The 14,460-nt window shown below is 45.7% G+C and overlaps 1 protein-coding gene across 1 annotated transcript; it reads right to left on the minus strand.

Annotated features, from left to right (window-relative positions):
- Window positions 1-650: 650 nt before the first annotated feature.
- On the minus strand, window positions 651-13,641 carry CACNG4 (calcium voltage-gated channel auxiliary subunit gamma 4). Its single transcript, XM_018073038.3, has 4 exons — window positions 13,629-13,641; window positions 11,306-11,389; window positions 5,855-5,995; window positions 651-5,018 (listed from the first exon to the last, which is right to left on the minus strand). Exons 1-4 carry the CDS (start codon window positions 13,639-13,641, stop codon window positions 4,480-4,482), a joined length of 777 nt encoding a protein of 258 aa, XP_017928527.2. The 3' UTR covers window positions 651-4,479.
- Window positions 13,642-14,460: the final 819 nt, after the last annotated feature.

Below are 14,460 nucleotides of genomic sequence, written 5' to 3' on the forward strand. Positions count from 1 at the left end.
TCTTTAGAGACAGTCTGGAGGCTGAGGAGCTGGGAGGTAAAGTTAAAAGAAGGATTTGAAGAAGAAATATTGCCTGTATATACAGGGATGGCTCGGGATGTCTGGGAGCAGGGAGAGGCTGCTGAACTGCTGCCCTGTGTTCTGCACCACTCGTCCCGCCGGGATTTTGGGGTGGTGATCAGAGCAAGGCTGTGGGAGCTTCAGCATGTGGGGTCAGGCTTCCTTCAGGCAAAATGGGCAAGGTCAGGGGAAAGGAGGATGCTTGGAGGTGAGTTCATATGAAACCTCAAAAGCTGAAAGAAAGCACAGGCTCAGGGTGAGCACCTCAGAAGACACCGGGTTGTTTTTCTCAGTGGTGGTTTGCAGTGGCTTCTGGCCACCACACCAGGCTCAAAAAGGGAACTGAAGCTGGAAACTAGAAGGTCTTTCTTAGTTCCCAACCCAACTAACTGGAAATACTGTGAGGATAGCTTATCTTGGAGATTCTGTGGGACCACAAGAATAGTTCTATCTCCTCCCATATATTGGCTTCCAGTAACATGAGCACCTGCAATCAAACAGGGAGAAACGTGAAAACATAAACACAGAAATCTCAGCTCAGAGAATCTGGAAATTAAAAATCTATATACCTTTCTCCACACAAACCCAGATACATTTAAAATGGTTTATTTAAAAAGTAAGGATTAAGTACATTATACATGGTTGTGATTATACCAGTAGAACTGAAGCACAGTGGAAATAACACTTTAGAACTGCAGACAGAAATGTAGCCTCAAGGGACGTGATATATTAGCCCTTGTGGATATGTGATCCATACAGAGAGAAAAGGAAATAGAAAAATAGTTTATTGTTAGATGTCTGGGCAGCTGAAGTGATTTCTCTTTTTACTCCTATTGTGGATGAGAAACGAGGAAGAGAGAGAGCTGATGATACACCTGAAACTTTGTTTCCTGGAAAATCAAATCTGATCCAATAGCATTTTTTATTTTTTTTTTGGTTCTGCTGTTACAGTATGTTATATACCAGAAAACTGATTATCGTTAATGATATGGTTCTGTGATATCTACAGGCCTTGCTGAGAAATGGGGCTCATTTTTCTGATGCTGTCCAGGGAAACCAGAGAGATGTGGAAGAACAGATGGGTTTTTTTTAAACTATCACTGAGTGGTTTCAAAGTCTGAGCACAATCTAACTGTTCAGACAGATCAGCCATGGAGCGAGATTGTTCATGGGCAGGAATGCTGCAGATTTTTCAGTTTTGTCGGAATCAAAGTTTTCCACAGGGAAGGACTGATTATTTGAGGATTATTTTTTTTTTTTTTACTGGGAATGTCAAGTGAAAAGTTTTTTTTTTTTTTTGCTTTGGTTGAACAATTTACTGCACTGCAACTGTGTGAGTTTTCAATGGCAGCCCCTGTCCTCCCGCAGGACAAAAGCTCTGGTCCCTGTTACCTCCCCTTCTGTGCCTTTGTTCCCTGTCCAGACCCCGTATCCCATGAGCATCCCATGATCCCCGCTCCAGCTCCATTTTTCCAAGGTGCCTGCTGGAGAAGGAGCAGATGCTCTGGCTCAGACCAAGACAGGCCATCACACTCGGGGAGCTGCTGAGAGCAGCCCTGCCCTGGGGGAGGAGGCTCTGCCAAAGAGCAACACCCCAAAAACCCTCAGCAAGACTTTTTATTTTTGCCAACGTGGTGTAAAAATACTTCACGTGCCTCTGCAGGTCTGACCTGGGCTGAAGGAAAACCTTGGACTTTGGCTGGAATCAGATGGTTTGAAGCACATTCACTGGAGAAGGACGACTAAAAGAACAAAACCAACGCGCGGAGCAAACCTCACACTGTCAACTTCCAGTTCAAGGTACATGAGTTTAGAGAAACAGCCTATATCTAACTCCTGGTTTTAAAGGGAATGGTTTTATTCTTAATTACAGTAAACACGGATGAGGACTTAGTTCTAACTATTAGTTTATTAACACAGTGGGAAACAAATAGTTCTGGGAAATTGCACTTGAAAAATACATCGACTATAATTAGATGTAAATTAATTAGCACTTAGTATGACACACTAATGAGACAGAAGGTTGGTTTTTTTTTCATTGCAAACTTCTACTTCTATCATAGCTAATCAAAGTATTTTAATATTACGAAGTCTCAAAAAGTAGGAAATAATTTATTGTCTGAAAGCATAAAGATTCTTGTAAAAAAAACCTTTCATCAAGAACTTTAATAATTTTAGAACTCTTTTATGTTGTCCTAGCCGAAAAGTAGGTAAAAAAGTTTTCTTGTCTGCCTCTGTTTGAATTTTTTTTTTTTTTAAAAAGCTTGTGTAACATCTTTCTCCATAGTGTGTTGATACAGAAAGTAGCACAACATTTTCTACTTTTAAATCGTTCCCATCGCTCCGTTCGCTTTAGCTCTCAGAGTTCAGAGGTTCGATAAAAGGATCCCAGCAGAGTTTTAACCTGAATGGAAACTCTTAATGAGCAGGGATGAAGGCTCCAACCCACCTCTGCCAAAATAACGATGTGGCTCTGCCAGGCTGAGGGCCCAGCAGAGCTCAACAGCGACTAGGGGAAGACTTTAGCTCAGAATTGAGAATTGTGTCTTGGTTCCTGCAAGGAGAGAGGCTTAAGCAGGGTTTATCTGGGGAGGGGGGAGAGGGGATTTAACTTGCTTTTTGGGATGTTAAGGCAGCTTCTCCGGGATTTCCCTGGAGGACTTGGTTCCACTAGCTGAAAGCCTTGAATCCAAACCACCACCGAGTCACGGCCATCGCGGGATAAATTAAGACTAAAGAGGCTTTAACAGTTTGGCTGAGATCTCCCACCATCAGTGAGCCAAGCTTTCCAAATCATGATTTTTTTTTTCCCTTGTCACCACTTCTCTAGTCTTCTGGGTAAAGATGGTGGGCATATTCAAAGGAATCTCTGGGAATTAGATGCTCCTCTCTCACTGCATCTAATTCATCTGAGGGGAATCGGGCACCTCATTCTCATATGGCTTGGTCGAGTGGTCACTAAAATCAGCATGAGTACTATTAAATTAAATTACCTTTGAGTCAGGCCCTCGAGCTTTGAGATCCAAGCCTAAGTGTAAAAAACGAAAGCAGGAATTTATAAGAAGAAGAAGAAGAAGAAAAAAAAATATTTCAGACTCTTTTAGAAACATACAGAAGCAAAGGGTACAAATTAGTTCCCTCCTTACGTGATGCATAGAGTTTGCAGTGGGCTCTCTGCACGTAAGTAGATGCATCATTACAAAATAAATTAAATCAGGTCGAACCACCATTTCCATCTAAAAGCAACTATACCTTGCACCATGCGGCACTTATTCATAATAAAAAGAGTTTAATAAATATCTCATAAACGGTGACTATTTTTTTTTTTTTTGTTCTGGTTTTTTTTTTTTAAAAAATACAAAGTTGCCATCTGCTCTGCCGACGCTCCGCTCCCGTCGCTGCAGGAAGGTTTGCTAGTTTAGCTCCTCGGTTTTTTTTTCCCGACGTTGCTTAGAGATCTCAGTTCCCAGTAAGCGTTACTGTTGCACTTGTGAAAGCAGTAAGGAAATCAGGAATGCAGTCGCAGGGAACCGGCCACCCCGGCTCAGCTCTGCTCCTCGCCCTCGCTGGGAGTGTCTCTGGGGGCTCCTGACAGGCAGCACTCAGCACCTCGCCGGATCAGGCACTAGGGCTCGTCGAGATGAGGAATTCAAGTTTTCTGAACGTTAGGCAAGAAATGATATTGGCAAATATGCTCAAGTCCCACCTGCTTTAATCTTTTCCCTTGTCCAGGTGTCTCAAGACGCACCCAACCCTCTTCTCCTCGACCTGCATCGCCCCAAGGGATGCCTCACACCCAGAAACGGGGGACTCCCTCACCACCCCATCAGGGAGTCCACGCTGCTCAGTACGTGGGTGCTCTACGGTTTCAGTGGCACAGGTCAGTTTTAGAAAGTGTTGCCTTCAAAAATATTTTTTTTCCTGTTTTTGTTTTTGTTTTTTTTTTTGAAAGAGGCAAAGTTTACGCTGTGTCAAAGGAAAGTGGCTCGCTTGATGAGTAGTTCATATTCATCCTTGGGCTTGATTATAAATTATATTTGCAAGTTTGTATTAAGGGATCTCAATATTAGAAAAAAAAAAAAAAAGTCGTACAACAATTTTTCTGTAATCCTTTAAAACACACTGGTGGCCAGTCCTTTGCAGTTTCTCCAAGACTGTGTACACACTACAAAAGTGCAGGGACATGAACTGCCTTCATCTCGTGACACCAAGAACGGAAAGAAACAAACTCCAAATAGCTTCAAAAAAAGCTACGAGCGTGTAACATCTTTATGCTGCTCCAGAGGATCTCCACTTGCTACCTCAACACATGCCACAATTAAAGAGGTGAGAGGGTATTTTAACATCGCTCCTTCTCTCATGACAGATCCCTTCTGTTCTGATATTTCTTCAAAAAAAAGCGCGAGGGAGGAAGGTGCTTCAAACAGGCGTCGTCCTCCTGTTGACCATGTTGACGTGGAGTCCTTCCTTAAACTCCTTCTGAAGGAAGTTGTGGACCTGCAGAAAGCTGGCTTCCTGGTCTGCGTTGTAGCTGGCAGCCGTCGTGACCTTCAAAGGCTCTCTGGAGAGGGTGTACATGGAAATCTCGTTCATGGGGATGGTGCTCGCTATCTTCATGCCAACCGGGGAAATGTCTCTGGACGGAGAAGGCTCCGTAGATCGAGAGCTGGATCTGGACCTCCTCCTCCTGTACCTGTAGCTTGGCATCCTGGCATAAGGAGAACTGGAGGAAGTCTTAAGGAATTCCCTCTTGGTCTTAAACCTCAGCTCTTTGTTCTTCTCGATATAAATGTTCACAGCCAGAACACCTATGGTTTCGGCCACAATAAAAGACAAGGCTCCAAAATAAAAAGACCAACCATAGTTGTAATGGTTCTTTTTGTCCTCATCTCGCTTGTCACTTGGGTCACCTGCGTTGCTTGATATGTAGACAATGATCCCTATGATATTACTTAGCCCTAGAGAAAGAAAAACATAAATCAGTGGTTATGTGGCTGGGAAGCTGAAATTCAAGCAGTGTTACTTTCTGCACCTGAGTGGTTCAAAGATTGCAACCGGGAAATTTATTACATTTATTGACTCTTTAATTTGTCTCAAGGTTCCATTTATTCTTGAAAAACAAACAATGGATCCACGTCTGGTACATTCGCACGGATGCCAAAATATTCAGCCGGATTTTTTTCCCCCACCTCTTCATTTCCACAGCGGGAAAGAAGCAGCATATGGGAGCTCACTAATATTGTTAGTGGGATTCTAACATTCAGAATAATGATAAAAATACATTTTGAGCTCAGGGCTACGGCTGTTCACCTTGATCAAGATAAGTTCTCTTCCACCTTGCTGAATTTTCATCTAAATGCAGCATGTTTAATCCAGGCTTCAGGGAAAAGCTATTAACAATGGGGCTGACTCTCTCAGATGTTTCTAGGGTGAAAAACAGACTCACCTATCAGAGGTGAATGTTTTCTGCCACCATATTAAAAATAAGGAAAAGGCCTTAGGTGGAAGAGGTGTCTGATTCATCTAATGTTTAATACATTTTAAATAGTGTAAAACATGCTTGTTACTGATTTTCACTTCCTTTTTTCAGGAAAACTAAAGGCTTTTCTAGAATATACTTATTTTAGGGCTTCAAGAAGATAATTGTGTCTGAAGAAATTTGCCTGGTGTGATGTTGTTAATGCCCTCAATCCAGGAAAGGGGTGCCAGGGAAAGAATTGCCAATGAGCTTTTCCAGTCTTTTTCAGTTGCAAAAGGCGGCGCTTCTTAAGGACTCAGTTTAAGGAGAACATACCTGCTGCAACAAAGAGAATCCCAGCGCTGAGAATAATGTTGTTTTTGCTGCTGTAAATCCTTCCTGCTCCGACACAGAGTCCTCCCAGCAACAGCAAAATTGTGCTTAGGATGGGGAACACGCTGGAGGCGCGGACGATGCCTGGAGGGAGACGGGTAGAAAAGCAAGACAGACAGTAATCATTTCAGGAGCCTCCTAGGGTGCAAGTGTGGAGATTAGAGTCTCAAAGTCCCTGGCTTTTCAGAGAATCATTAAGAAGAATGATATAGAATCACAGAACTGTTCAGGTTCGAAAAGGCCTTTAAGGTCATCAAGTCCAACCGTCAACCCAGACCTCCACCGTGTTCACCGCTAAACCACATCCTCAGGTGCCACATCCACACATTTTTTGAACACTTCCAGGGATGGTGACTCCATCACTTCCCTGGGCAGCTGTTCCATTGCTTCACAAACCTTTCAGTGAAGAAATTTTCCCTAATATCTAATTTTCTTTTTCTGGAATTGTTACTGATTCTGCATTTCTGAGTATGTTTTTGGGAGCCAAGACCTTGGGTAGGTGGCCAGGCTCTCAACTGAGTAGCTTCAATCTTTTGAGCTTTCTCCTAGGAAGTCCAGCCTTATCAACATTATCTGATGCCATCATGTGCAGAATATTTCTGGCAAAGCATGAGGTAAGTGACAGTAAGACCCAGCATCATGCAGGGAGCAGCTGTGAAAAATTCATGAGCTGGCTATGAACCCTACGAGGTTTGGGACGGCTGGAGCAGACGGATCTGTTCCTTGCTACATGTGCAAGGTGAGCAAATCACAGCTTTTGAAGCCAGCAGCATCCATGTTGCCAGCAAGCACAGCTAATAACCCCTTTTTCTTTTGTTGGATATTAAGGACATCGCAACCTTTCAGCTTTCTAAGGAAGAAATTCTAACAAGTGTGTCTTAGATGTTTGTGTTTAGTTTTCTGACAGCAAAGTAGAGTCATTTAAAATTCTGTATGCTTCAGTCCATTCACCAGCATGGGCTATAAAATCCCCCACAAAAATATTAGAACACCACTTCAAGCCAGCTTTCAAAGTCGGGTCACAACCAGACTGAGCAGCAATCGACAGGGAAGCGGCAGGGAGGGAACAAAAGGGCTGAGAAAAAATAAACAAGCATGAGAAGAGGGATGTCTGTATTGTAAAAACCAAAGGGGTAGAAGCTGGCAGGGGTTCCTGAAAGGCAGAGTGAGGAACTGAGTTGTATTATTGCTGTAGAGAAAGGATTATTTTTTTTTTTTGAAGAAGGGGAGATAAGGTGCTGTGGAAAACAGGATCGCCCAAAAGCTGGAACTGTGGAAAGGTGAATGAATGGAGGGGAGTCCTGGCAAGGCGAGGGGTGCCAGGGTGTGGGGATGCCCAAGGCGAGGGGGAGTCAAAGTTTGCTGTCACAGGGGCATGGAAACCCCAGAGCAGACTGGGAGGACACGGGCACCCCAAGGCTGAGTGCTGGGAGAGAAGAAAACGCCATCTGGACATCTCCTCTGCCGCGGTGCCGTGAGCGCCGCAGCCTCTCCGGGTGCCATCCCTGGCTGACACGCACGGAGAGCGGCGCCCATTTCTCCAGGAGAAATGGCCAGATGTTACAGCTGATGCCTTCTCATTTTACTGTGGATGGCCATGGCATTCCTGACTCACTGAACACTCCCTGACGATTCCCCTGGTAACTGGTGGCACAGCTCCCACTGACGGCAGAGGGGCAGGGCTGGTGTTTGCTCCCTGTGCTCTGTCCAGTCCTGGAGCCCCCACTACAGCCCAGCCCTCCCGAGGACAGTGAGAACACAAACCCAAGAAGACAGGCCCTGCCTGGGAAGATCCTGCTTGGGAAGATCCTGCCTGTATCGATCTGCAACAGCGAGAAAAGTCCCTCCCTCCCCAGCGTGGCAGCGTTGCCGCACGTGTCCCTCACAGAGGGGGCATTTTCTGACGGGATCTGAACCCCATTCAGGCGGGGGCATTGCTATTCAGGCAGCGTCTCGCAAGGACTGGCACATCCAAGTGACGTGGCTGTAAGGTCTCTGGTCAAAGCCTGTCGAGAGGTGAGAACCCCTTCTCTTGTCCTGCCTGCATCCCCACGCAGCTGGTACAAAGCAACAGCACTTTTGGCTTCTGGGTCAGTTTTTAGAATCAATAATTAGAAAAAGATTCACAGTCAGTCTCTGCTGCTGAACATTAAGGCACCCCAAATCACTACCTCTTAGTGCCCTGGCTGAAGGCAGCACTGGCTCAAAATCCGTGGCCCATTCTTTCTGGATGTTATTTCCTATATTTGATGGCCATGCTGTTTATAATGAATTCAATTACATCAAAGAGCTCTCCTAAAATTCTTCACTGATATCATTGGAAGGAACTTGCCAGACATGCCAGATATAAAGGCTGGGTTGTTCTACTTGTAGCAATAATCTCCAGAGATAATTCTTCCATAGTAGGTAATTAATCTGAAGAGAAACAAAACACACAGTGTTCTCTTCCTGTAAAACTCTCCAGTATATTTTTTCCTACAATGTGTACTTTCAGCTAGGAAATTTCAAAGGAAGCTCATAGGTACCATGTAGAATTTACATATGTCTCCTGATACTGGTAATAAAATGACAGCACATCAAAAAACATTAAGGCAATCTGGTTTTTGCTTTCTCCCTTGCTTTTCTCCCCCCCTTGTTTACCGTCCTGTCTGTTTGCATTGGCCGCTGTGCACGGCTATGTGTGGTGACACCTCCTTCGGTGGAGCCGCTGCTCCTCCCCACGGGCTGCGAGCCCCGGCCTCTGCTCGGGCTTTTCATCTCCTCTGAGAGGCTTGGAAAAGGGGATGCTGTGGCACTCAGGGAAGAAGGGCATGAAAGTATAGATACGTCCCTGGAATGGGGTGCCCAGTGCCCCTCCTTGCAGCAGGAGAACCCTGACATCCCCCGGGATGAGAATGGCTGAAACCTCCCTCCTGCAAAGGAAGAGGTGCATGTGCTTTCTGTGCTGCTGGATGGGAGCAGCTTGGTTTCTGTGTGCCCAAAAAAACGTGGGAGAGGAGGGAAGCAGGAGAGGAGGGAGGCAGGAGAGGGGGGGAAGCCGGAGCACACATGTGCTGCTGGGCGATGCGGCGGCAGCCCGGGGACTGCACTCTGTGGTACATCTGCCACTCACTGGGGCTCTGCACAGCCAGGAGAAGGGGAATTTTTTTTAAACACACAGATTGGAGTGTGTTGCCACAGGGAAGGTTCCATAGGAAGGGTCTTGTTCGAGCTCCTTTGCACGTGTCAGTCGTCGCTGTGCTGTCCTTTGCTTGGTTTTGCAGGGAGCAGCTTGAACACTGAAGGGCAAAATCCAGACTGCTCCTACCCACGTCCTGGACCAAGGTCTCCTAAAATCAGCCACCTTTTTCACTGATTTCCATAGGGGTTTGAATCAGGGCTTGATCCTGCTGGCATTGGAATGCTTGATTTTCACTGAAGCCTGTATTAAATTGGAGACTGTGGAGCAGGCTGAGACCCCTCATGCTGCTCTTTCAGGAGCACGAGATGCACACCGTGTTGGTGTCTGAGCCAAGCAGGAAAAATAAGGATTATCCCCAACATGTCCCTCTGAGAAACTTGTGCCAAGAAATGGCTGGAAAGAGTGGAGAATGAGATGGAGCCAGCAGACTGCAAGGGTGTTGCAGAGGGCAGAAACGGGACGGAAGCTCTCGTGTCTCCTTTGCAACAGGATGCAAATATCCTCCTGTCTTAGACAATGATTTGGTCCCCATTACATATAGGTATGAGCTCATCTCCTCTGGATTTAGACATGGAACCTTTCAGTAATCTCTAAATCAACTGTATGCATGGGAAGCTGCAGTTCTCAGGAAAGTTAAAGCCTTGTCTCCGTGCAGGAGAGGGGGAGCTCTGCGGGGGAGCCACTGGAGACCGATTTTGCAGAAGACATAAAGGGCTGGACCAACTTGTTTTTAAGATCTGTACTTAGTCACTTTGGAAAACAGCTTTTAGAAACACCCATCACAAGCACACTTACAGCAATTTACCGATCTCATGTCTTCCCATGGAGATGTTTTTCCCAGTTTGCACTTCTCTCCATATAAAGGAGGCATAATGCACTTTTATCAAGATGCTACTTAATTCCCCTTTCTTTTACAGTCCTTTTACTAATGATGTTTGTTTCCTAAAGCTGACTTGGCATCAATTTAACATTAGTTCCAAGGCTTTGTATGAAAGATAAATGCAGCTGTGCTCACCCTCTGCCTCAGCCTGAGCTCTGAAATCGTGTCACCCGGGTGCTATGACTGATCTGAATCGACAAGAGCAAAGAGGAAAAAACCTCTGGGTTTTCTGGGGAAGCGAACTTTTTGGAGATTTTTTTTCTTTCTCCTTGTCTTAGCAACTAGAAGTTGTTGCCCAGAAGTGAGCAGAAGGGCAGAGCGGTTCTCTAAGTGGTGTTTCAGGTAATTAGTAGTGTAATTGAGGTGTTTTTTGCCTTGCCAGCAGCGTTGTTCACAGCTCCCTGGTTTCCCAACACCTTGTGAGCTGCAGTTCCTCTCCCTGGCAAAGGGCACTGCTTTCAGCTTGGCTGCTCAGCTCTTTTGCTCAGAAGGAACAACAAGGCAAGGAGTCCTCTGGGGAGGGGGAATCCAACTCCAACTTTGCAGGATTCATGAGGTTTCACACTCGGGTTCCAAGACTTCCCATCAGCTGAGGGAATGGTCAACTGGAGGAGACAAAACCATTGCCCTCATTTCAAGCACCAGGTTGGTGGATGAAAATTGCTGCTGGGGGGAGGATTCCATGCCAGCACAGAGCAGCAGTGGCTGGCTGGCCAGGCAGGGAAGTCACAGCCCATGTTCACGCTGGGATTTTGCTGTTAGCTGCAGAAATTTCAGCTTCCTTCCTACAATGCAGTAATTTCACTGCAGGGGGAGGTGGCTCAGCAGCTGCAAAGGATGAGGCTTGCATAAGGGTTGGGAAAAGCTTCCTAGTGGGCTGGAACCCCCTCCTCAAACCTGTTTTGATACCCTAACCAGATAAATAGTCCCTCTGTAAAAGATCCTTGCCAATCTGGGAACGGTAGCTGTAGTTTTCACTTGAAAATTTGCCATGTGATATTTAGACAATGGGCACCACAATCATGAGCATCCCCCTGGCTGAAGAAAACCCTTGGATAAAACCCTTGAAACCCCATGGCAGGAGGGTTGAAATGAGATGTTCTTCAAGGTCCCTTCCAACCTAAACCATTCCATGATTCTATGACTCAATGACTCTATGAAATGGGGCTCCCCAAGGGTGATGGTTGTGCCAAGTGCAACAGGAGCTGCACATGCTCTGTGCCACCCAGATTGGGCCAGTCTCTTGCAATTAGTAAGACTTGGGTTGCTCTTTAGGAAAGAGAAGCCCAGGGAAGTCCCTGTGGCCACACATTGGGTGTCAGTGTTCACTTACGGAGAAGGTACTCTGAGCTGTCGTGGTCATAGTCATTGTCTTCAGGGAAGTGGTTGATTCGGAAACAATGTCCTTTGTAGATTCCTAAAGGAAAACAAAGCAAACAAACCCCATAAGGAACAGAACCTGGTAAATGTGCTTTTTTTTTAAGCTGTCAAGAAACCACCTCTAAAGCCATGAATTTTGGGAAGCTTGGGGTGAAGCACAACTGAGGGAAGGGAGAGCCAGGATTCCTGGGCTCTGTTCTTCAGCCACTAATATCGTTCTCTTGACTGTTTTTAATCTCTAATGCTTTACTTTATCAGCTTATCTAACAAGCACACCGAGTTTGCAAAGCTTCTTTCTGTTCCCAGGGTGACTGTCACTTCCTGCTCCATGGCTGGGGCTCCATGGCAAAGCCAAGTGCCAATCCCACACCCACCATCCCTCCCATCTCATCCCAGGGAAGTGCTGACTTCCCTTATCAGATTGGTAAGTGCTGAACTGCCTGAGGCCTCTTCAGGTACTCTCTAGGCTGGGAAAACAAGTCCATAAATCTCTTCCTGCTGCAATTTAAAGCCATATGTCCCCCTCAAGGTTGCCTCAGCTTTTAATGGCATACTTGTTTAGTTAACTAACTTAGTTAACTGGGAGCCTGTGCAGCAAGTCAGGGCACAGTATGTGCTCCTGATACCTGGAGGAACAATGCCAGAGCTGACCAGATGAACTCCTCACTCTGCTGAACAAGTCAGCACTTTGTCCACCCAGGTAAAGCCTTACACGAGCAGTTTGTGTTCTTTCCTGTCACAGTTATCCATAGCCTGAGCTGCAGTTGGGTCGCTGTGGCACCGGGAGCCACACAAGGACCTCTCCCCAGAGAGCTTCCTGCAGGAGTGAGCCCTGAGCTGTGATTCTGCCTTGGTGCTTTCATTATTCATTAACCAGTGCTTTCGTGCTCGGGAACACACATCACACAGGATGAGTTATCCCTGCACAGGAGCTTCGGTGCTTACAGCTCAAGCTGGCAGAAGGATTTAAAACCCATCAGTTAATACTACTTTAACAGAAGCACAGCTGCAGTCTGTAGGATATAAATGTGGATTTATTTCACTACCTATTACCAATGATTACAAAGATCTCAAAAGAATTACTAATCCGGAGGATTTAAATTGCACCCTGTGAGTGTCAACTGCAGGTTTGCTACTCCAGCGCATTTAATTCTTCCAGTAAATGATGTCTCTACTCTAATTGCAGGAACAGCTCAGGCTTTCTCTGCACAGCACTTCAAAGGCTGGGAACAAGATGTAAGTGGCTCATGTCACATCTGGAAGTGACACACCTGTCCTGGCTGCCAGGTGGAGGGAGCACTTCAGCTGGGACTGCTCCTGCGGTGTGTGTTTGCCCCGTGCATCCCTCTGCTTGCTGTCAGAGGGTCTGCTGCTCCTGATGGCTCTCTGGCAAGGCAATCCAAACTTCAGATTTTAGAGATCCCAGTGCTCATTTTTATGGCAGTTCAAGTGACGAAACTAAATCACTCCCAGCATTACAAGGGCTTCTGAGGCTGGATGGTCATTGCACTGAGTCTCTCCACTGTGGTTAGAAAATTTACAGGAGATACATTCAGAGTATGACTTTTGATCCTTTCTATTCATTAAGGAAAAAAATCTAAATAATCTTTCTATCCTATTTTCCTCTGGAAATAGGCTTTTCAATGACTGTGCTTGTGTGTGTACAGGTGGGGCCTTCTCTCTGTATGTACTTCACTGTGTAGGTACTGTACTCTGTGTACTTCCTAAACTGCCAGAGGGCAGGGTTAGATGGGATATTAGAAGGAAATTCTTCCCTATGAGGGTGGTGAGGCCCTGGCACAGGTTGCCCAGAGAATCTGTGGCTGCTCCATCCCTGGAACTGTCCAGGGCCAGGCTGGATGGAGCTTGGAGCAACCTGGGCTAGTGGAAGGTGTCCCTGCCCATGGCAGGGAGTGGAACGAGATGATCCTTAAGATCCCTTCCAACCCAAACCATTCCATGGTTCTCCAATACCTTTTAAGGTAGTTGGTTGAATTTATCCAGAGCTGATATAAAAGTACAGGTATCACAGGTCACTGAGGTCCCACAACTTTGGTGCAAACAGGGAGAGCCACGAGCAGCTCCTTCCACTGCAGGGCTGGAACAGCCCAGCAGGACAGGAGTGATGAGCCCTTCATTTCCTGGTGATTGTATTTGGAGCCTTTCACATGAAAGAGTATTAGCAAGACTAGCACAGGTGAAAAGGGATAATTAGCCCCCAAAAAAATTCTGGATGGGCTTGAGAGTTCCTTTTTATTTCCAGCTTTTGGGAATACTGGGATTGGTCATTCTGGCCAAATTTTTATAGAAACAGCAAGTGCCTGTGAAATTTGGACCTGTATCAAAGCTTAGGAATGCAAAATATTCTTCCCAATATTTTTGACGTAGTTCAGAGCATAGATCCTGGTTCAGGGTCCTCTCTAGTGTCTGTGGTGTTTGATAGCTAATAACAGCAGCAGACTGGATAACTTTTTCCCATAAAAATTTAACAGTTGCCACATAACTCAGCAGCAGCTTATTAAACTCTCAGTGAGGCTTGAAGTTGCTACCAAGAACTCTGGTGATGTACAGGGTATTGAGAGCTCTTTCAATCCACAAAGTAAAAAAGGCTTGCTAGGAAAAATAACAATTCCTTTTTTTCATAATGATAGACTTTGAAACTCAGATTTGGGAAAAGTTAAAATTGGCTGGAGAAGCTACTAAAGCAGTGGTCAGCTCTAAAAGCTCAACAGCAGAGTCTGACTTGTACTTAAACATGAAAAATAAACCCAAAGCAAACCTGGGATTTGCTGGAATACCCATCTCCATGCCCTGGCATGTAAAGCAATGCAAAAAAAAAAGTAATGAAATAGCAGAGGTGGCAAAAAAGGAAATGCCTCAATTAAAGTCAGTAACAACCATTCTGCAGCATCTGCACAAGGGCTGAGCTCCTTGAAGATCTTCTCAAAGGCTTCACAGCAGCTGCCTTGAAGAAATGTGCCGACAAACGTGGCCATTGGTCCCCAATCATTAAGGCACATGAAGCCATTGCCCACCCCAGGATGTGATGTGGGAAGGAGATTTTATTTCTTTTCTTGAGTATGGGGACACAGTCCCTTACATCCTTCG

Source organism: Manacus vitellinus, unplaced genomic scaffold (assembly GCF_001715985.3).
Source record: "Manacus vitellinus isolate BGI_N305 unplaced genomic scaffold, ASM171598v3 scaffold_24_pilon, whole genome shotgun sequence".
Classification (NCBI taxonomy): domain Eukaryota; kingdom Metazoa; phylum Chordata; class Aves; order Passeriformes; family Pipridae; genus Manacus; species Manacus vitellinus.